The sequence below is a fragment of the Leptopilina boulardi genome, unplaced genomic scaffold (genome assembly GCF_019393585.1).
Source record: "Leptopilina boulardi isolate dan_hultmark-lab unplaced genomic scaffold, ZJU_Lbou_2.1 LbouV2_350, whole genome shotgun sequence".
In the NCBI taxonomy this organism is placed as follows: domain Eukaryota; kingdom Metazoa; phylum Arthropoda; class Insecta; order Hymenoptera; family Figitidae; genus Leptopilina; species Leptopilina boulardi.
In genome coordinates this window covers 194,461-218,477 of record NW_026137919.1, presented here as the reverse complement: position 1 = coordinate 218,477, position 24,017 = coordinate 194,461, and the positions used below count along the sequence as shown (strand labels likewise).

General features: G+C 29.3%; 2 protein-coding genes across 2 annotated transcripts in view; one reads left to right on the top strand and one right to left on the bottom strand.

The window, feature by feature from the left end:
• LOC127286122 (uncharacterized) overlaps positions 1-24,017 on the bottom strand; it is a 570,090-nt gene that overhangs the window by 526,321 nt on the left and 19,752 nt on the right. The window lies entirely within an intron of this gene.
• LOC127286130 (uncharacterized) lies at positions 8,427-9,653 on the top strand. Its single transcript, XM_051312444.1, has one exon. It carries the CDS (start codon positions 8,427-8,429, stop codon positions 9,651-9,653), a length of 1,227 nt encoding a protein of 408 aa, XP_051168401.1.

Below are 24,017 nucleotides of genomic sequence, written 5' to 3'. Positions count from 1 at the left end.
CATTTAACTGGCACTATGTATGGATTAAGGACTTGTCTAAGCTGGTAAGCACACAATTATCAAAGCATAAAACCAAGAAATACATTTGTGACCGTTGCTTACATTATTTTGGAGAAGAATTGAAGCTAACTGAACATGAAGAAAATTGCAGGAAGATGAATGATACCAGAATTAGACTACCAGTACAAGGAAAAAATTTTGTTGAATTTAAAAACTTTCAAAACAAGGAGCGTGTGCCATTTATTATTTACGCAGATAGTGAGAGCCTTTTGATTCCAGCAGAAAGACCACAAGAAGCAAGCAATACTGAAGTTTTTCAAAATCACAAAACACTTAGTATTGGCTATTACTTAAAATGTGGTTTTAACGATTCACTCTCTGTATATAAAGCTTCTCCAAAAGATGAAGATGATCCGGCTAAATGGTTTTCAAAGGAATTAAAGGATTTGGCTGACAATGTTGATGCGCGGTTTAAAAATCCAGTGCCCATGGAAGTACTAAGTGCACAGCAGTTGGTAAATTTTAAAAATGACAAAACATGTCATATTTGTAAAAAGAAAATCGCGCATGGGGATGTAAAAGTAAGAGACCATTGTCATCTAACAGGGAAGTATCGTGGTGCAGCTCATCGCGATTGTAACATTAATTATCATGAATCTCAGGTCATACCTGTTGTTTTTCATAACCTTAGTGGTTACGACGCGCATTTTATTATCAAAGCTATAGCTACCGAGTTTGAAGGTAAAGTTGACTTACTTCCAATAAACAAAGAAAAGTATATCAGCTTTACTAAAAATATTAAAAATAGTTTTGTCAAGTTTCGATTCATAGATTCATTTAAATTTATGGCATCATCATTGGACAAATTAGCATCTTATCTCAACGAATATAAAATTGTTAATTCTGTTTTTTCTAATTACAGCGACGACAAAATTCAATTGTTAACGCGAAAAGGAGTTTTTCCTTACGAGTACATTGACTCGAGGGGAAAACTCGATGAGACTCAATTACCACGTAAAGAAAATTTTTATAGCACTTTAAACGATTCAAATATTTCCGATGAAGATTATGTACATGCGCAAAAAGTGTGGAGTGAGTTTGATTGTAAAAATCTCGGTGATTATGTTTATTTATACATGCAAACTGATATATTGTTACTCGCGGATATTTTCGAAAATTTCCGAAATCAGTGTTTATTAGCATACGGTCTTGATCCAGCGCATTATTATACAACGCCTGGACTCACATGGGATGCTATGTTAAGGTATACGAATATAAAATTAGAACTCCTTACAGACATTGATATGGTGATGTTCATTGAACGTGGAATAAGGGGTGGGGTGAGTCAGTGTTGTAATCGTTACGCTAAAGCGAATAATCCTTACATGGAACATTACAATGAGAATGAGGAAACATCTTATATCGTATACTTTGACGCAAACAACTTGTATGGTTGGGCTATGATTCAGTCACTTCCATATGGTGGTTTCGAGTGGGTAGAAAATGTCGATAATAATTTTGATTTTAACGTTCTTGATGATGCACCAATTGGATACATTTTGGAAGTTGACTTAGATTATCCCGATGAACTTCATGAAAAACATAGTGATTTTCCGTTTTGCCCTGAACGCTCGAAGCCACCAGGATCAAAAGAACAAAAACTTCTAACTACCCTCCTACCTAAACGAAAGCACGTTCTCCATTACCGTGCTTTAAAACAAGCTATTGCCAGCGGTCTAGTATTAGTTAAAATTCATCGCGTTTTAAAATTCAAACAATCAATGTGGTTAAAAAGTTATATTGATTTTAATACCATGCAGAGGACAAATGCAAACAATGAATTCGAAAAAAATTTATTTAAGTTGATGAACAACGCAGTATTCGGTAAAACAATGGAGAACGTGCGAAAACACGTTGATATTAAACTCGTTACAAAGTGGGAGGGTAGATATGGAGCTGAAGCTTTAATCGCAAAGCCTAACTTTTACAGCAGATCAATTTTTAATGATAATTTAGTTGCTGTAGAACTTAGAAAAATGGAGGTTTTAATGAACAAGCCTCTCTATGTCGGCTTAGCAGTCTTGGATGTTTCCAAAACATTAATCTACGATTTTCATTATAATTATATGTTAAAAAAGTATGACGGAAAAAAATTGAAATTATTGTACACCGACACCGACAGCCTTATTTATGAAATTAAATGCTCAAACATTTATGAAGATATGAAAGCAGATATTCATATGTTTGATACTTCAGATTATCCGATTAATAACGTTTACGGTATTCCGCAAGCCAACAAAAAAATTTTAGGATTATGAAAGATGAGTGCTGTGGCAAAATTGTCACTGAATTTGTTGGTTTGCGGAGCAAAATGTACAGCGTCCGGGTTGAAGAGAAAGATTTCATAAAGAAGGCCAAAGGTGTAAAGGCTGGAGTTGTTAAGAAAAATATTGTTTTTGATGACTATGTATATTGCCTGCAAAATATTGAAATTCAATCTAGAATCCAGTATTCTATTAGATCAAAACTGCACAATGTTCAAACATTAAAACAAACAAAAATTGCATTGAGTCCTTATGACGATAAGAGGTATCTATTGACCAACAGTACAGACACCCTTGCATGGGGACATTATAAAATTGTAAAAATTGATAATGATGATATGCCAATGTAAATATATAAAAAAAAAAATTTGTCAGAAAAAGAAAGGGTTCTTTTTAATAAAAGATGTACATTATATTTTATGTTTTTTTTTATTCAAAACACCTTAACCTAATTACATTACTAATTTTAATTTTTTAACATTATTTTAACTTATTTTAACTTATTTTAACTTTTTTTAACATTGTTTTAACTGTTTTTAACTTATTTTAACTTTTTTTAACATTATTTTAACTTATTTTAACTTTTTTTAAACATTATTTTAACTTTTTTTTAACTTATTTTAACTTTTTTTAACATTATTTTAACTTTTTTTAACTTATTATAACTTTTTTTAACTTATTTTAACTTTTTTTTAACATTATTTTAACTTTTTTTAACTTTTTAAAATCTTTTTTAACTTTCTTTAACGTTACTTTAACTTATTTTAACTTTAGATTAACTTTAAATTACATGTCAGATTTTTTTATCCAAGTATTGTGAGAGTTATCGAATCCAAGCCATTTTACATAGACTTTATTACCACGAGTCTTGAGAACTTTTTCTACAAGGTAAACATCTGAATATTTGACTTTTAAAAGTTCTTCCTCATAGAAACCACCTTCGATAGATTGATTTTGGTAATCCGTAAGTTTGTATGTTACTGGTTTTGTACGTTTAACTTGATTCACAGTGAATATTTCCGTTGACCAGTTCGGAGTATATCCTTTTTCAAAGATACTTTTATTTTTGCTAACTCGAACTCTATCTCCAACTTTGAATTTTGGTCTTCGTAAAGGAATTCTTCTCAGTTTACGGATTCGTCTAAGAAGCTCTCTTGTATCTTCTACGGTGACATCTTTAGGTTTCATACCAATAGTACGATGTTTTTTATTATTGTACTGTGATATAAGAGTTGGTAAAAGATTTATCCATTTATAATTACCTTGCAAATTGAATTGAGGCCACATCATATTCTTAAGAGTGCGGTTAAATCTTTCAACAATAGATGCTTTCAAATTACTATAAGTTGAATAGAGATTAATATTGAATTCTTGCATTAAACTCTGAAATTCAGAGTTGTAAAATTCTTTACCTCTATCAGTATGCAAATTTTTTGGAATACGTCCTCCTTTTAAAATTAATTTCATGGCTAAAGAAATATCTTTTCCACTTTTACTTTTAACAGGCATAGCCCAGGCATATTTTGAAAATATGTCTATAATTGTTAGCATGTACTTGAATCCTTTATTGGAATAGGAGTAAGGAATCATTTCTACCAAATCTGCTTGCCAGGTTTCATCTATACCACGCATTAGAACTTTACGACGAGGATAATTCCTTCTCGCTTGTTTATGCAGTTCAGTTACAACTGTTAACTTTTTATCATTCATCATCATCATTTTGAGTAAATGTAGTTTCCTTAATTATAATATTCTGTTTGGATTCAAATCGTTTAAGTTTTTCGTTAACTCTATCTTCAACAACTTGTATTAAAATATTCAAATCATCAATGGCTGATCTTAAAGAAGATGTAATTTGAAATATAGTTTTTATCTCGTTTTTAACAATTTGTTGTACAAGTCGCAAATTTACTGCATCATGCAAATCTTCAGCGTCTTGAACGTTACAAAGTCTTTTATTAACAATATCGTAGTCTCCACTTGCAGTAACCTTAAATCCAACTCCAGAAGGCCCAGGACGTCCACGACTTGTAGAGGCAACAAGTCGTGTTAACGAATGTCCAAACACGTCAACACTCATTGTAATACTAAGCACTTCTTCTTTCTGCTCTCTCTTAATATATTATTCTCGCTTCACGAAGTTCTTCTATGATTGACATAATCTCATTATTATGACTTGGATTACCAGCTTGCTGTGATGCTATGAGTAGTCGTAAACGGTCGACAAGTTCGTTTGGATCATCCCAATAGATGTAGTCTGGATTAAATTGTTTCTTTGCAAACATAAATTGAGGTAATATATTTTTATGCTTTTTTTTCTTCTTCTTCTTCTTTAAAACACCACCACCTCTTTTTGGTGTACTTTTGATAAGCTTTGAAATAATATTAGTGTATTTAGAATTTCTAGTTATGTTTACAGGTGCAGTTGGCATGTAATTTTTTCGATATGCATTTGTAGCATTGAGAATTTCTTTATAATTTTCCAAATCACCTGAACTTATTGTAGCTTCATTAGGTTTCTTTTTAAATAAAAGTTCAAGTAATCCAGCAGTTTTCAAATAATTCTGCTTTCCAACAAGCTTAATATTTGAGCCTTCAAATTCAATCGGTGTATCACCAATTATGAAAGAACCGTCAGGAAGTTTACGTATTCCATAAACCATATCTAGAAATAGTTTTCGATTCTTATTTAACAATAAAATAAATTTATTTGTAAGCTTTTCGTAACTTTCTTCTTCATCTTCTTTTTCAACGTTATTGCTCTTATCAAGTAAAGTTTCATCTAGTAGAGTTGTATCAAACTCCTGTTCATCATCATCATCAATTGCAGTTGAAAAAGAGAAATCATTATCCTCTATCTTTTTTTTTCAATTTTTATATTTTTGAAAGGTGTATCAGTTACATTTACCAATTTTTGAAGAGGTGTAACTATTGGTTGCAGAGTTTCCTTTAACATTGTCTCTGCAGCTTCTTTCCCCATTTTCAGTAAACGATGTTTTCGTCTAATAGCATCACTTGCTTTTGCTATTTGACGGAGTGTTTCTTGCTCTTTTCGATACATGTTTTCATCATGCGAACACAAACAATACTAATTTAATAATAAATAGAGAATTCGTATTTATAGTGTAATGAAGCAATCAAATCCTTTTCTATATCTACCCTCATTAAAATTACTATCTTTATCAATAACAACAAATCCATATTTACTAGATTTCCAACATTCTGAACATAAATCTCGAAATTGAGTATAGGACATGTCTGTATTCACATGATCTTCATAGACATGTTTTAAATTTTTTTCATCTTGTCTAAAAAGCACCAGTAAGTTTACATTATCTCGCACTAGATGTTTTGGAATACGGGCATACGTTTGACACAAGTAGAAACTGTCGACGTTTACATGCCTACCCATGCAAAAGAAAGCTCTAACATTGTCTTGCTTTTCACAAGCAATATCATCAAAAATAAAAATTGAATTTGGTTTAGCATCTTTTGGTGATACTACTTCTTCATGTTCACTAAATGGAAAGTATTCAATTCCATTAACGTTATTGATTACATTTTCTAAAAATTTATACTTTGGTTGTTGAAGAGATTTAGAGTATAGGTAAATATTTTCAAAACTTAAACCATTCGGATGTATGATTAAAGAGAGAAGTGCGTTTGTTTTACCACAATTCGAGGGACCACAAAATACAGCTCGAATACTGTCTGAAAATAAAGTGCCATGACGTTTATTCTTTTTTTCATTAGTTTCAACGTCAATACTTGTGACTGGGAGTGTCACAGGTTGTTTAGTAAACTGCATCTTGATAGTAACTGCCCTAAAAACTATAAATACCAGACATTTATAGTCTGTTAGTCAGTCTCACATCAACCATCGTGATATGATTTTGCATCAGAACGTAGAAAAAAAAGGTCACCGTCGAGGTAAGGGCTTAGTCAACCGTATTATCAATAATTTACCATTTGAGTTACATTTACCTGGTTACCAATTTTGTGGACCTGGTACAAAGTTGGCAAAGCGATTATCTCGAGGTGATCAAGGAATTAATCCATTAGACGCTGCATGCAAATCACATGACATTGCTTATTCACAAAATCGAGAAAATATTAAAGAAAGGAACAAAGCAGATAAAGTATTAGCTGAAAAGGCGTGGGAACGTGTTACGGCTAGAGATTCTACTATAAGTGAAAAGGCAGCAGCTTTAGCAATATCTGGAACAATGAAAGCTAAATCAAAATTAGGTATGGGAATGAAGAGGAAGAAGAAGACTTCAATTAAGAAGAAAAGAAAAACCATGTGTAAGAAAAAGAAAGTTGCACTAAGAAGAGTTGTTAATGCTGCCAGAAAAAATATGATGCCTAGTCATACTGCTAGAGAATCCATTAGAGCTGCTTTGATAGGTGCAAGAAAAGCAATAAAGAATGCTGGAGGAAGATCAAAAATCTTATCACCACGCATTCTTCCCGTACCTACTAAAGTTGGTGGTATTTTACCACTAGTTCCAATTTTTGCTGGACTAAGTGCATTGGGAGCTCTTGCTGGTGGAGCTTCGGGAATAATAAAAGCTGTAAATAAATCTAAAACAGCTAAGGAACAATTGGCTGAAGCTCACCGTCACAATAAAGCAATGGAGGAAATATCACTTGGAAAAGGATTACATTTGAAACCATACCGACAAGGACTTGGTCTGCATATTACACCCTTTATTCAAGGGAAAGGAGTGGCGAAGAAAAAGAAACGAACATCAAAGAAGAAAAAAAACTTGCATTGAAGCTACCTCGCCGTCCACTCACTGATTTTGATCTGACAAAGTATGCCAAAACTGTAAAAATACCACATTTTCGTGGAGTTTTCATGCGAAATGAACTACCATTTAAAGGGCCTTATCGACATGAGTCAGGAATAATTAATTTAGATAATAAAGAAGGCCCTGGGACTCACTGGGTAGCATATAAAAAATGTAATAATAAAACAATGTATTTTGATAGTTTTGGGAACCTTCCTCCACCAACAGATCTAATCACGTACTTGGGTGATGGTAGCTTAATAAAATATAATCATAAGAGATATCAAAATTATGATACATTTGTATGTGGACATTTGTGTTTAAAATTTTTATGTAAACAACTTAATATTAAGAGCAGCTTTAGTCTATATAAGAACATGTAACTTTTGTATTATTTTAGTATATAAACTGACCTCATCATGAGTGATTCGTTTACATTAACGTTGACGGGAAATTATTCAGTTCTTGAAGCTGAATATTTCCCACCAATAGAACTTAATCCAAATAAACATTATGTTCTTGGTCTTGTTGAATTACTGACTTTTAATTCTATTCCCAATATTGATAAAGGTAACAATAAATTTTACATTGGTAATCATGTAATTGATATACCAACTGGGAGTTATGAAATTAAAGATATTGAAACATGCATAAAAGATTCTGTGAAACTTGGAACTGTTATTAGTATAAAGCCTAATAACAATACATTACGCAGTTTAGTTGAATCAAATTTACCCATTGATTTTAAACATGAAGATTCAATTGGTAAATTATTGGGATTTACACCCCGAAAATTATCACCTAATAAAACACATACATCTGATTTACCTGTAGCTATTCTCAAGGTAAATTCAGTTAGAATTGAGTGTAACATTACATCTGGAGCGTATATAAATAATCAAAAAGTTCACACCATCCATGAATTCTTTCCAAGCGTTCCACCAGGATATAAGATTGTGGAAGTGCCGGCACACGTCATTTACCTTCCGATTGTGGTCAAAACAATACATAATATTCAACTCCGCATTGTTGATCAGGATGGTGATTTGATTAATTTTCGAGGAGAAACTATAACAATTCGATTGCATATAAAATCAATATAATGGGAATCGTTTATAATCAAAAAGTTGGTGGTGGAAGCTATAAAAGTCAACCAACATGCCAAAGAAAAATCAGTCTAAACTTGTCTCACAAGGAGTTAACACCTCAGAATCGCCTATTCTTGAAAAAGGTAGGCCTAAAAGTCATACCACAAGGAAAACGCCAAGACAAATAATCTATATATTTTTTGGGTGTTGTTGCAATAAAAATGGACGAAATTCTCAACATTCCAGCAGCAGTGAATTTTGATGAGTCCATAGCTCATTATGAAATTCATGCTCATCAACCATATGCTTCATCATCTTTTAACAATAGTGATGAAATTCGGATTGCAGTTCAACATCAAGATTTATGTATTTTACCGAGTAAAAGTTCATTGCACATATTTGGAAAATTGACTAAAAATGATGGCATTGCTGTTACGGAAAACGTACACTTGACTAGCAATGCAATATGTTTTTTATTTGATGAAGTTCGCTATGAATTAAATGGCATCGAGATTGATCGATGCAAATACGTTGGACATACAACTATTATGAAAAGTTTAGTATCTCTAACTCCACCGCAGCTGAATCTTATAGAAAATGCAGGGTTTTCAAAAATTGAAGCTGATGCAAGAATAACTTTAGAAAATGGATATTTTGATGTTACAATTCCACTTAGCATGATTTTTGGCTTTGCCGAGGATTATAAGAAAATTCTTATGAACGCCAAACATGAACTTATTTTAACAAGAGCGCGTAATGACACTAATGCTATAATTCAAACAGGACAAGGAGCTGATGAAGAATTTAAAATTTTCATCAATAAACTAGAATGGATGATTCCATACATTTTACCTGCTGATAATAATAAAATAAAATTATTGAAATTCATCGAAAAAGACCCCTTAATTTCAATAAGTTTTCGATCATGGGAAATGTATGAATATCCTTTAGTTCCTACAAGTTCAAAAGTCCTATGGCAAATCAAAACTTCCACCCAATTGGAAAAACCACGATATGTAATTGTTGGATTTCAAACAGCGAGAAAAGATAAACGAAAAAAATATGCTTGTCATTTTGATCATTGTAATATTACAAACGTAAAACTCTTTTTAAACTCTCAGTATTATCCTTATGGTAATTTGAATCTAAACTTTGATCAAAATCAGTATGCTTTACTTTATGAAATGTATGCTAATTTTCAAACTTCTTACTATGGAAAAGATTCAAAACCTATATTAACAAAGAATATTTTTAAACAATTATTTCCTTTAATTGTTATCGATTGTTCAAAACAAAATGAGTTTTTGAAACAGGCATCAGTAGATGTACGATTAGAATTTGAATCAGGATATAACATGCCGGCTGAGACTACTGCATATTGCCTAATCATCCATGATCGCGTTGTACAATATAAACCAATCAGCGGCGTCGTTAAAAAGTTGCTATAGAGGAGAGGGGGTAATCTAAAAAGTGTTGGTGGGGGTATAATTGGGCTATAAATGCAGTACTTTCGGCGAGAAATTCATTTTCTGTTTCAGGATGGAGTTCATCGTAGACGTTCAAGGTTTTAAAAGACCCTACAATGACTTTGTCTTTAAAGAATTGGCAATACTTCCACTTCAGGCTGATGCTCAACCAATCGTCTACCTATTTGAACCTCCGTGTAATTGGAATTCATTGCCAGGACGCTATAAAAGTGAAAATCTTTGGCTTACACATAATTACCATGGAATTCATTGGTCAGCTGGAGACGTCTCTTACGATGAACTTCGTCCAATTCTACAAGATGTACTACGAGGTGCTAAAGTCATCTACGTCAAAGGATTAGAGAAGAAGACGTGGTTAGAAAAATATTTACTAAATGTGCAAAATTTAGAAGATTTTGATTGTCCATCCCTGAAAAAAATTAAGTCTGAATTGTCAACTACGTGTACTCATCATACGCTTTATACTGAAAATTGTGCTGTAAGAAATGTAAGAATTCTACGTGATTGGTTTTTGGAACTTCCAAACCAATATATAAGTGTTGTTGCTAAAGGAATTGATGAAGTTGATTCTGCACTGAAATCTTTCTACGAGAATTGTGAATCTTTTTTGTAAAAAAAAAAAAATTTTTAAATGTTTTAAAAAATAAACATGAATAATTTGAAATAATATCTCTCTCTCGTAATTTTAAAAACCTATCCCTTAAATATTATTTAATTTGAGTATTTCTGAAAATAAAACTTAAAATTAATTCCTGAAAATAAAATTAACAAGGAAAATAATAATTTTAAATCCAATTTATAGATAAATATATTTTTTTTATTGATGTGAAAATTCATATTTTATAAACATCAATAATTAAAAAATTCACTATCATTTATTTAAATTTGAATTCCATGGCGTTGTATGGTCCTCCCAAGTACTTCATGTATAACTTGTTTAAACTTGCAGCTTCTTGCATCATCTCCAAGGTATTCGGCTCATCCTCGAAGAGTTTCACAAATCTGGCTGGTAGAAAAGTGATAAATTCATTATCTATTTCTGTCATAATCCTTCCTCCGAATCTTGTTTGTACTTTGGTTAATTTATTAATCATGTAGCGACCCTTGGGAACCAATTCGGAAAGTGGCTTCGTTGGTAAGGTAGCCTCCATGCGTCCAACAGCATTTACTTTTTCTAAATCCATTTTTTTTATACTTGTCAAAAACAAACCTTGAACAGAAAGATGAAAATCAAAATAAATATATAATATATTAAAAAGCTCTGAAATTTAAAATGCTCTGAAATTTAAAATGCTCTTAAAATAGAAAAGGTACATATCTGAAAATAAATGCTGAAAGAAATACTAGAATAAAATTCGAAAAAAATGCTGAAAGAAATGCTATAATAAAATTTGAAATAAATTGCTGAAAATAAATGCTAAAAGAAATACTATAATAAAATTTGAAATAAATTGCTGAAAATAAATGCTGAAAGAAATATTATAATAAAATTTGAAATAAATTGCTGAAAATAAATGCTGAAAGAAATATCATAATAAAATTTGAAAATATGCTGAAAGAAATGCAATAATAAAATTTGAAAAAAATGCTGAAAGTAAAATGCTGAAACAAATGCTGCAATAAAATATGAAAAAAAATGAAAAGAAAAAATGCTGGAAACAAAGCTGCTGTAAAGAGAAAACTAATACTTACTGTTACTTGGAAAAGCTGACGGAGAGACAATGACTCTTGTGGCATGGGAATCGCTTTATATCATCAGTATCCCCCCACTTTTCACTACAACCCCACCACCACTAGAATGCGTGCGCAATTCCTATCGTATGTTACTATCATCCACCCCAATTAACACACATACACTCACACACTATTAAAGAAAGTAATTCAACTAGAAAATAATTATTTATTTATTTATACATTTTTTAAAATTATTTTTTAAATTTTTCTTCGGTTAAAAATGGTTCTGGAGGTTCTAATAATTCCATCTGAAAAAATTAATATTATTATTATTATTATTATTATTATTATTATCATTATTATTATTATTAAAATACTAATATTACCTCTGAAATGACAATAATAGGACTGATAATGAGAATGACATCATCATCATCATCATCATCATCATCACTATTTTCAAAAAATTCATAATATTCGTCATCATCATAATCATCACTATCCGAATATATGGAACTTTCGCTCTCCAACTCCTCCTCATTTTCACTATCCATAATGAAAACGATTAATCGTTCTGCACCTTCGTTACTGTCATCATCATCATCAAAATATGAATAAGCTTTTTCCATTCCTTTTCTTGACTGAAAAAAAGAAATTAATTTTTAAAAAAATTATTTGTCCAGATCTACAAAATTTTAATCTTATGGGCAAGCAATGTAAAAGAATATTTAAACAAGGAATGTTATTGGAGGTGACATCATTGGTCTCACCCCTCCCCATAAACTTTAAATTTTTTTAAAAAATCATAATTAAATTTCCTGAAAAAAGCTTGAAAACAAAAAATAAAATCCAAAGATAAAAAACAAAAAAAATAAAATCCAAAGATAAAAAAGAATGAAACAAAATCTAAAATTCTAATAAAAAAATAAAACTTGAAAGAATAGCTAAAAAACCTAAGTGAAAACCTATAAGAAAAAAAATTGAAAGAAATGGTAAAAAAAACCTGAAAGAAAGAAGAGCTAAAAAAATCTGAAAGAAGAGCTAAAAGAATCTAAAAGAAAAGCAAAAGAAATTCGAAAAAAGCAAAAAGAATCTGAAAGAATAACTAAAAAACCTGAAAGAAAAGAAAAAATCTAAAAATAAAAAAAAAATTTGAAAGAAAAAAAGGGAAGAACAGCTAAAAAAAATCTGAAAAAAAGGAAAAAAAAAAATCTGAAAGAAAACCTGAAAGAAAAGCAAAAAAAAAATCTGAAAGAAGAGCTAAAAATCCTGAAAAAAATGCTAAAAAAATCTGAACGAAAAGCAAATGAAATCTAAAATAAAAGCTGAAAGAAAAGCGAAAAAAAAGAAAAGCTAAAAAACAACTAAAAGCAAAATTGAAAAACAAATTTGCTTTTAAAATCTAAAAAACGTAAAAAGGCACGTCTTTATATGTATCAGTCGCAACTCACATTTGTCGTTACAACACTTGTATATAGAACTTTGCTTAACTTTCTTGTCCATAAAATAAGATTCTGTAAATAACAAAATTTTATGCAAAAATGATTTTTTTATTATTTTGTTAAAAAAATTAAGCTGGACAATCAAGAAGAGTGCAAAATGCCCCTATATCTTTTATTTTTGTTCTGATCTGGTGATGAATTAGATGATGATGATGATGATGATACAGTTGGCGATGGGGTTCTAGGTGGCTCCGGTGACATGTTAAAAAGTTCGAAAACCTGAAAAGTATGGGTTTAATGGAAGAAATCAATAATTAAAATTATTATTAGAAGAAAATATAACTATTAGATTAAATAAAATTACCTCATCGTCGCTGATGTTAATGATCAGTACATCCTCATCATCATCTTCGATAACCTGAACGTCATCATCATCTTCGATAACCTGAACGTCATTATCATTTTCGATAACCTGAATGTCATCATCATCTTCGATAACCTGAATGTCATCATCTTCGATAACCGGAACGTCATCAATCAACTGAAATTCGACAGGTTGCAGTGCCATGAACTCAGATGTTTCAGAAACCTAAAAATAAGTAATTGAGTTAATAAAATAAGTAAATATAATAAATATAATAAATAGATTAAATTACTTCTTCATCGTTGATATTGATGTTCAATATATTCTCACTGTAATGACTATCATTAAGATAGTCATCATTGTCAGAAATGTCCAGGATAACGGTTGAAGCTTGGCTGTTATAAGATTCATTATCGGTACTTGATATTTCTGTTGATCCGTGACTATCATAGGATTCGTCAAAAATCGAGATAGAAAATCTAGCAATAGTCCTGTTCATTTGATTATCCATTTTTTCCTACAAAATTAAAAAAAAAAATATATATATATATCGTTATCTTAAATATAGCTAAAAATAATTAAAAAAGATAAAAATGTAGAAGATACCTTTTAATGGTTCTACTCTCGAAGCCTGAAAGAAAGTGATGGTGATCTCGGTTCTTGACTCTCAACAGCACCTCCCACCAGGCCCAACTGCCCCACTCTCATCTATCTTCCCTCTCTCTCTCTCTCTCTCTCTCTCGTCTATCTTCCCTCTTTCTCTATTTCGGCTACCCTCTCTACGCGTGTAATATGCCAATTTTAAAAGGGGAAATAAAACAGGGTTTTCTTATAAAATGTAAAAAATCCCTTTTTTTTATTTATTTCACCATTGATTAACATCATATATTTTCAAGTCACAGACTGTTAATCAATGGTAAAATAAAAAATGTGATTTTAACAAAAATAATAACAAATAAAGAAAATCTAATATTACAACTGAAACTAATTAACAATAAAGGATCAATATAATTTCAAACATGGATAGAAATAATAACAAAATTAAATAAAAATATTTTTTTAATTTTAATTATTTATAATATAAAAACCCTGTAAATTGACAACCTAACCTAAAAAACAAACATTTTTCTTTTTAATATTACACTGACAAGCTTTCATAAATTAAAAAAACATCTTCACTTTTTCACCTTTTTTTTCATGTTCACATTATTTTTTTTTTATCTATTAGGTTTTAAAAACCTTTTCATACAGAACACTCTTCTTCTAAAAAATAAATATTTTTCTTTCTTAATAATACACTACACTGTCCAGCTTTCATAAATTAACAAAATATCACTTTCTACTTTTTTAAAAAAACGCAATCATTTAAATAATACAAAAATAATACAAAAATATTTTTTTGGTTAAAGATAAATATTACAAAAATAATTTTTGGTATAAGATAAATTATATACACTATTATTTATACTAAATACCTTTTTCTTCTTCTCAAAACATCTAAAACAAAAAAATATTTTTTTAATTTTAATTATTTATAATATAAAAACCCTGTAAATTGACAACCTAACCTAAAAAACAAACATTTTTCTTTTTAATATTACACTGACAAGCTTTCATAAATTAAAAAAACATCTTCACTTTTTCACCTTTTTTTTCATGTTCACATTATTTTTTTTTTTATCTATTAGGTTTTAAAAACCATTTCATACAGAACACTCTTCTTCTAAAAAATAAATATTTTTCTTTCTTAATAATACACTACACTGTCCAGCTTTCATAAATTAACAAAATATCACTTTCTACTTTTTTAAAAAAACGCAATCATTTAAATAATACAAAAATAATACAAAAATATTTTTTTGGTTAAAGATAAATATTACAAAAATAATTTTTGGTATAAGATAAATTATATACACTATTATTTATACTAAATACCTTTTTCTTCTTCTCAAAACATCTAAAACAAAAAAATATTTTTTTAATTTTAATTATTTATAATATAAAAACCCTGTAAATTGACAACCTAACCTAAAAAACAAACATTTTTCTTTTTAATATTACACTGACAAGCTTTCATAAATTAAAAAAACATCTTCACTTTTTCACCTTTTTTTTCATGTTCACATTATTTTTTTTTTTATCTATTAGGTTTTAAAAACCATTTCATACAGAACACTCTTCTTCTAAAAAATAAATATTTTTCTTTCTTAATAATACACTACACTGTCCAGCTTTCATAAATTAACCAAATATCACTTTCTACTTTTTTAAAAAAACGCAATCATTTAAATAATACAAAAATAATACAAAAATATTTTTTTGGTTAAAGATAAATATTACAAAAATAATTTTTGGTATAAGATAAATTATATACACTATTATTTATACTAAATACCTTTTTCTTCTTCTCAAAACATCTAAAACAAAAAAATATTTTTTTAATTTTAATTATTTATAATATAAAAACCCTGTAAATTGACAACCTAACCTAAAAAACAAACATTTTTCTTTTTAATATTACACTGACAAGCTTTCATAAATTAAAAAAACATCTTCACTTTTTCACCTTTTTTTTCATGTTCACATTATTTTTTTTTTTATCTATTAGGTTTTAAAAACCATTTCATACAGAACACTCTTCTTCTAAAAAATAAATATTTTTCTTTCTTAATAATACACTACACTGTCCAGCTTTCATAAATTAACAAAATATCACTTTCTACTTTTTTAAAAAAACGCAATCATTTAAATAATACAAAAATAATTTTTTGGTTAAAGATAAATATTACAAAAATAATTTTTGGTATAAGATAAATTATATACACTATTATTTATACTAAATACCTTTTTCTTCTTCTCAAAACATCTAAAACAAAATTATTTATTATATAAAAATAAAAAAGAAAATTTACCAAGCCACTAGTCACACAAAACCTTGTGCAATTTCGTCTACAAATGCAAACAATTCTTCGAAATCAAATTCTTCTTTACTGGTGTTATCAACTTCTTCATTACATAATTTTTCAACTATAAGTAGTTCTTCCAAAGAATAATCTAATTCAGGCAGAAGATTGTCAATTTCAATTTCTCTTTCGAATAGAAGTTGTTCTTGAGGCTGAACTTCATGATTTTTGTTATCTACGGTTAACAATTCTTTTGGTGTTGGGTGATAATACAGTTCGCACGTAGCTTCCGATGTTGATGTCATTGGCATCTGAATATATCTAGGTACATCCCACCTTGTGTAGCGTACTTTTACAGGAACATAATCCTCTTCACAATTTTCATCTGCACATTTTTTCACGGTGCACGCAGCTTCCGATTTTGATGGGACTAGAATGTACCGTGGTACATCCCATCTTGTCCGTTTTATTTTGTAAGAAACATGTTCCTCTTCATTATTTGAAGAGTTTTGACGCTGAAACAGTTACATAAAATGAATAATTAAAAACAATATAAAATATATTTAGGATTTTTAAAAATTCATTATTTTAACTCTTTTCTTTTCTGACAAACAAACAAACTTAATGTATAATAAGACTTACCGCTTAAGACTCATTTTATTTTTACAATAAGCAATAACAAAGGTTGAGATGACATTCAGTTGAAAGTTTATAACCTCATCTTATCATTTACAAAAAAAGTTTCATACTATAATAAACTATAATACTTTCCATACTAAATAATAATAAAGTGAGAATTTACTTTACATGTGAGTGATGGAGAGTTTAAATAGAATATATTACACGGTATGTTGTTCAAAATGTTTAACATTTTAGAACAAATAAAACACTACTAATTATGTAAACATAGGTCAATTCAATACTAACAATAGAAAAGATGATTTATTTTAGATATTAATTTCTGTACATTTGAAAGTAAAATGGAAAAAGTTTTGTTCACATAAATTCTTGAAATTTCAGAAATGTACCAATAATCAAAAGTTAAAATAGGAAAAAGAAATATTATATATTTACCTTGACATTTCTTGAAGCGCAGCTTTGCTCGTGATTAAATGATTTATCACCTTCCATTTTTGATTTTTTACATAAAACTTTTCTTTTTTTTCCTCGTGGTAAGAAATGCCGGTTTAAGCAACGAATATTTCGTATTAAACTTTCTCCAAAGTTAATATAGAAATAGTTGGTTCATAGCTGTGTATTTCAATACTAACATCTGATTGGCCACTACCAGCAGAACTATTAAAGCTAGCCAATCAGTGTTAATTCACTGGATATACTCACTTTGCACATTGGGAACTATGGGTTAACGCACAATGAAATTAGGAACTTGTAAGGGTTCAATCACATAGAGACCTAAAGGCGCTCGCACAACTCCGGCTGACTGCACAGGCAGCCTCCCACCACGCTGGAAACGTACAAGAGTAAGAGAGACAGAAATTCAAATTTACATCTACTCACTCTCTGATTGGCTCTTGCTGGCTGCCTGCACAGTTAGCCGGAGGTGTGCAAGCGTCTTAAAACATAGATTTTGTAACTAAATCATGTTTTAGAAAATATACAATGCAGTACTCTAGACAATTAAATATTTGATCATTACGCAAAAAGAAAAATTAAATCATCTTTAAGAACTATTGTACAATAACTATACTCGCAAGCATGAGTTAGAAAGAGACAGACATATTTGGTTTATCTTCTTACTCTCATACATATTGTTTGCAAAATTATTGTACACTGACACTAAGGTGATATTTACATGACTACTATCTCTCTTGCACATATGGCTTCTAGTATTAAATCAGCTCTGGGTGCTCAAAATCAGAAGCAAGTTGAAGACAGGCAGCACTTTTAAAGCCATCAGGAAGAGGTAAACTCTCAATGAGTAATATATTATTAACATTGGTGTGAAATTTAAATTATAATTATGTAAATAAACTATTTACTGCTGTCATTGTCTGGCGCTTTCTTGTGGTACAAACTGAAAATCGCTCAGAGAATTCGGTGGGAAATTTAAACTAAAAAATTATGTTGCGCCATCTAGTGGTGGCAGCTGGTACTAACTCGGTAGGGGAATTCGGTAGGAAATTTAAAATTAAGTGGCGCCATCTATTGGTAGCAGCCCAAACTAACATGCTCAGGGAATTCGGTAGGAAATTTAAAAATTAAGTGGCGCCATCTATTGGTGGCAGCCCGAACTAACTCGGTCGATAAAGTAGATTTTTAAATTTCCAAGCGACTTTAACTTTACCGACAAAATAAAGTGGCGCCATCTAGCGGCGATCTTTGGAACTAACTAGTGGCGCCATCTAGCGGTGGCGCTCCGAACTACCTCCGTCGGTAAAGTAGAGTTCTACATTACCTGCTCGGTCGGTAACTGGGGTCGTAGCCCCCTTACTATACTACTGTTATTATTATTATTATTATTATTATTATTATTATTATTATTGCAATATACTGTAAATAAAAAAAATTGAAATAGAGATATCATAATAAAGTAATACTGCTCTAATGTATTATGTTTGCTAACTAACAGCAATACATTTGTACTTTTGGCAATATTGCATTAGTATGATGAAGAAATGTTATCTTCAACAGGCATATTACAATTCATTATTCTGAAATTTTCACAAAATTACATTCAGATAGTAATGATGCACTATGTTTGATTGAAGAAAACAAGTAGAGAATTATATTTTTTATTTCACAGAGACCTATCTTATATATATATATATATATATATATATATATATATATATATATATGTCCAGTGTTGAGTTCCAGGACATTTTATAACCCTAACTTTTTTCTCTATACATGAATAGTCTAAAGCACTCTGAAGCGTACAAAATAATTTTTTTTCATTTATCTCAAAAATTGGATAAATTATTATGATTTTTGTATGTAGTGTTAACTTTCAGGACTTAAATGATAAAGCACAATTATTTCTTTAATATTCGTAAAATAAATTATGTAACATTGTAAAAAGTGAAAAATAGGATCAATGAAGAGAAAAGAATATAAATTGGAGTTTTATATAAAATATATATACTTAATTAAAATAGATTTTACTTTTTAATATGTAATGTTTAATTCCAGGACTTTGGAAATTTATGGAAATATTGTTAATATAAGTTCTACAAGCTATACATAGCGATGTCATGACTGTAATTCTTAAGCTACCGTTGTTGTTTCTCCTTTAAGCACAATATATAGCAATTTCTTTAATAAATTACTCTAAAATAGAAAAGAAATTTAACATATATGTAATGTTTAATTCGAGGACTTTGAGAAATTTACGGAAATATTCGAAATTTAAAAAAAGCAAATTACTCAGAGCTTACCTTTTTTAATTAATCAATTAAAATAGTTCTTAGAATTCTTTTAAACACAATATATAATAATATCTCAGTATAAACTAACATTTACAAACAAATGAAACATTATATTTGTAAAGGCTAGATCCAGGACCTTAAAAAACGAATTCAAACAAATTGAACTCAACAGTATGCAACACTATAGCTAGTCATATTTGTGTCTCCTTCATTTAAAGTGAATTTGCATACATTAAAAGCATATAATATTTTTTATCCAAGATCTCAATAATATGTGTACATTTTTTTCTTGGAACTTAACGAAATGTCTCAAACCAGGTCCTGGAACTCATCGCTTCAAATACTTATACATGTATTATAGGAACAACGATCTTGTACAAGAACATGCATATGTTCATACATGGTAACTAAAGAAATCAAGTTCTTGATCGATCGATTCGTCTTGACGTAAGGAATACGATTTTATTATATATAACCTTAAATTTTTTTATTTAAAAATTCTTTCGATTAAAAAAAATTTTTGGAAAAAAGACGATAAAAAATTTTTTTGGGGTATTTTTTAAAAACCTTTGGTCAGATTTGAGATATTAATATGATAAATGAGCCTACCAAATTTTATCTAAATCCATTAAAACCTGTTAAAGTTATATTCTAAACAAAAAAGGGATCCACACACACACACATACATACATCCGGACAATTGATAAGGATCTCATATAACATGTTTCTATAAAGAAAAAAATTTGTTTCCGCCGCTTTGAAAAGTTTTATAAACGAAAGGACTACAAATATATTATATATTTATATATACAATTTTGACAAAAATTAATAAAAATTCGATATAAGAAAAAGTTATTTCAAAAAATACAAAAAACTATTTTTTTCAAAAAATCAAAAAAATGATTTAATCTACAGATTTCAGTAAAATATGAACTTTATATAAGGTAATCGATTCATTTTAATACAAGAAGTAAGTTTTTTTACCATACAAAATTAAATCTACAATGAAAAAAATTTTTGGAAAAAAATTTTGAAATAAAATAAAATGTGAATATATTTGGAATTGCTTGTGTCAGATTATATTTATTAATGCAGTATTAATAGCAGTATTTTCTGTTGCTTTCAATCGTAAACATCATGATTAAAAATTAGTGACTTCCAAGTTTTAAATGGCGTTTGTTTATATGTAAAGTATACTATTTCCTTAAGTCCTGGAACTTAACGATATATGTAATGTGAGTCCTGGAAATTAACGAAGGGCATTAATAAAGGTCCCGGAACTCATTAATTCATATATATCTATATTCGAACAAAAATATTCTGATTTTCAGACTCCAGTAGTAGCAGTATTTTCTGTTGCTTTCAATCGTAAGCATTAGAATTAAAAATTAGTGACTTCCATATTTTAAAGGGCGTTTGCTTATATGAAGTATATGTCTTTTTCGTAAGTCGTGGAATATAATAACATATGTAAATTTGAATACTGGAACTTAACGAAGCGCCTTAAACCAAATCTTTAAACTTAACAATTTATAATGGATTGTTTAGTAAAAAATACTGCTAGTACTGCACTCTGAAATTCAGAATATTTTGATTAGAATATAGATATATGAATCGATCAGTTCCAGGACCTTTATTAATGCGCTTCGTTAATTTCCAGGACTCAAATTACATATATCGTTAAGTTCCAGGACTTCAAAAAATAATATATTTTTCATATAAACAAACACCCTTTATAACTTAAAAGTCAATAATTTTTAATTATGATGTTTACGATTGAAAGCAACAGAAAATACTACTATTACTGGAGTCCGAAATTCAGAATATTTTTATTAGAATATAGATTTATGAAACGATGAGTTCCGGGACCTTGATTAATGCGCTTCTTTAATTTCCAGGACTCAAGTTACATATATCGTTAAGTTTCAACTGCTAAGAAATTTTTAGTATGGTAAATCCGGGAGAGTAGGCTAACTCAATTATTTTACAGTATTTGTTACTAAATGTCACTTATAATCGATACTCTAACTTGATTTAATTACAATGTAAATAAAAGCAAAAACTAAGTTAAAAAAAATGTACGAAATATTTAAACCATTTTATTATTTTGCCTAGTTCTGAAAACAGGTGTTATATTCACATTTGTTATTGTATTAGGAAAATTTTTTTTGAATAATTGTTCATTAATTTTTCACGGCCTAAGCTTTATAATAACCTAAAAATTGGACACTAATTTTTTCTATTGCTTCTTCGTGAGGAAGCTTTGCATTCGTGACGATTTTCAACTTTGCGAAAAAAGGTTATATCATTATATCATACTCATTCTCACCTAGAATTAATATATTTGAAGTTCTGATCAAATGTTCTGATGTATGTGTGTGAATGGGTGTGTGTATGTTACAAAATATTATGATCAAATTATCTCAGAAACATTTTGATGGATTGTCCTGAAATTTTGAATGCTTATTGCAGTCATTAATACCTATAATCTGACACAAGCATTTCCAAGTATATTAAAATTTTTTTTAATTTAAAAATTTTTTTCACTGTAAATTTTATTTTGTTTGGTAAAAAAACTTACTTCTTGCATTAAAAGGAATCGATTAACCTATATAATGTTCATATTTTACTGAAATCTATAGATTAAATCATTATTAAAATTTTTTAAATAACTTTTTCTTATATAGAAATTTTTATTAATTATTGTCAAAATTGTATATATAAATATATAATATGTGACCTGGACAGTGAAAAGGGGGCTTACGTGCGAAAAAAACGATTTTTTATTGATTGGTGATTCTGATAGAAAAAAATTTTCTCTATCAGAATCACCAATAAATAAAAAATCGTTTTTTTTTCGCACGTAAGCCCGCTTTTCACTGTCCAGGTCACATATTATATATTTATACATTTATATTAAAAATTAGTGACTTTTAAGTTATAAAGGGTGTTTGTTTATATGAAAAATATATTATTTTTTGAAGTCCTGGAACTTAACGATATATGTAATTTGAGTCCTGGAAATTAACGAAGCGCATTAATAAAGGTCCTGGAACTGATCGATTCATATATCTATATTCTAATCAAAATATTCTGAATTTCAGAGTGCAGTACTAGCAGTATTTTTTACTAAACAATCCATTATAAATTGTTAAGTTTAAAGATTTGGTTTAAGGCGCTTCGTTAAGTTCCAGTATTCAAATTTACATATGTTATTATATTCCACGACTTACGAAAAAAACATATACTTCATATAAGCAAACGTCCTTTAAAATATGGAAGTCACTAATTTTTAATTCTAATGCTTACGATTGAAAGCAACAGAAAATACTGTGCGATTCCAAGTGAGATTTTGACTTTTTCGGAGTAGGTTAACCGATTGCAATGAAACTTTGGAATTTTGTTATATATAGTAAGACTAATCTTTAACGTAAATTTTAGCCTGAAATATTTGTTAGTTTACGAGATTTGCAATAATAACAAAAAATTTAAAACTGCTATATCTTCCGTTCTAATAAACGGATTGAGGTCTACATTTTTTTAAAATGTCAAGGAAAATGAGAGGAATAAATCTCTTTCAGAACCTACTCCGAAAAAGTCAAAATCTCACTTGGAATCGCACTACTACTACTACTGGAGTCTGAAAATCAGAATATTTTTGTTCGAATATAGATATATATGAATCAATGAGTTCCGGGACCTTTTTTAATGCCCTTCGTTAATTTCCAGGACTCACATTACATATATCGTTAAGTTCCAGGACTTAAGGTAGTATTACACTTTATACCGACCAAAAAATCGATTTTTTTTGCATTTTCGTGTTCCAAATCATCTTAGGAGGGTAATCCTCAATTTCCAGATCAAAATTTGAAAAAATAAAAAAGTTACACAACAAAATGTAGCGCAATGCACTTTTGCGCTCAGTGCAAAAATTTATGTATTTTGTTTAAAAAAACAAGTGTCATTTGTTTATTTAAAATTTTCAACAATTTTTGTATACACCATTCGAAAGAGTATTTTTTGGCACACAAGAAATGTCTATTCCAAAATTTTTTTTATTGATTTAAAGTGTAAAAAGCCAGTGTCAAACTCTGACAAAATTGTTTGCTTTCGGAAGATAAATGTTTAATCGAGTTTTTCTCGAAACGTTGTTTTTGAAACTGGCGGACAGCATAACTCGAGTTCTAATGAACCAATTTTTTTGAAAAAAATATTATTTTTTTCGTAATTAAATTCTTTAAGCATCCCCCCTAAATCCAATTATCTATTTCTTTTTGGATTTTAGCTACAATTCAAAAACTAACCAAAAAAGACCTAATTTTTGACATTTTTTTTTAAATCGGTGCCATTTCGTTAATTTTCAATATTTTTTATCGGGGTTAGGGGGGATGCTTAATGACATGTCTCAGCTTCAAAACGGTTTTTTGTTTTTTCAGATCCGATGTCCCTGAGAGGCTGTAGCCTGTCCGCCGATTGCCCAAATTTTTTTTTTGCCTTGACTTTAAGGCCCTCTAGTGACCAAAGAGAGATAATAAAAAATTTTTATTTTATTT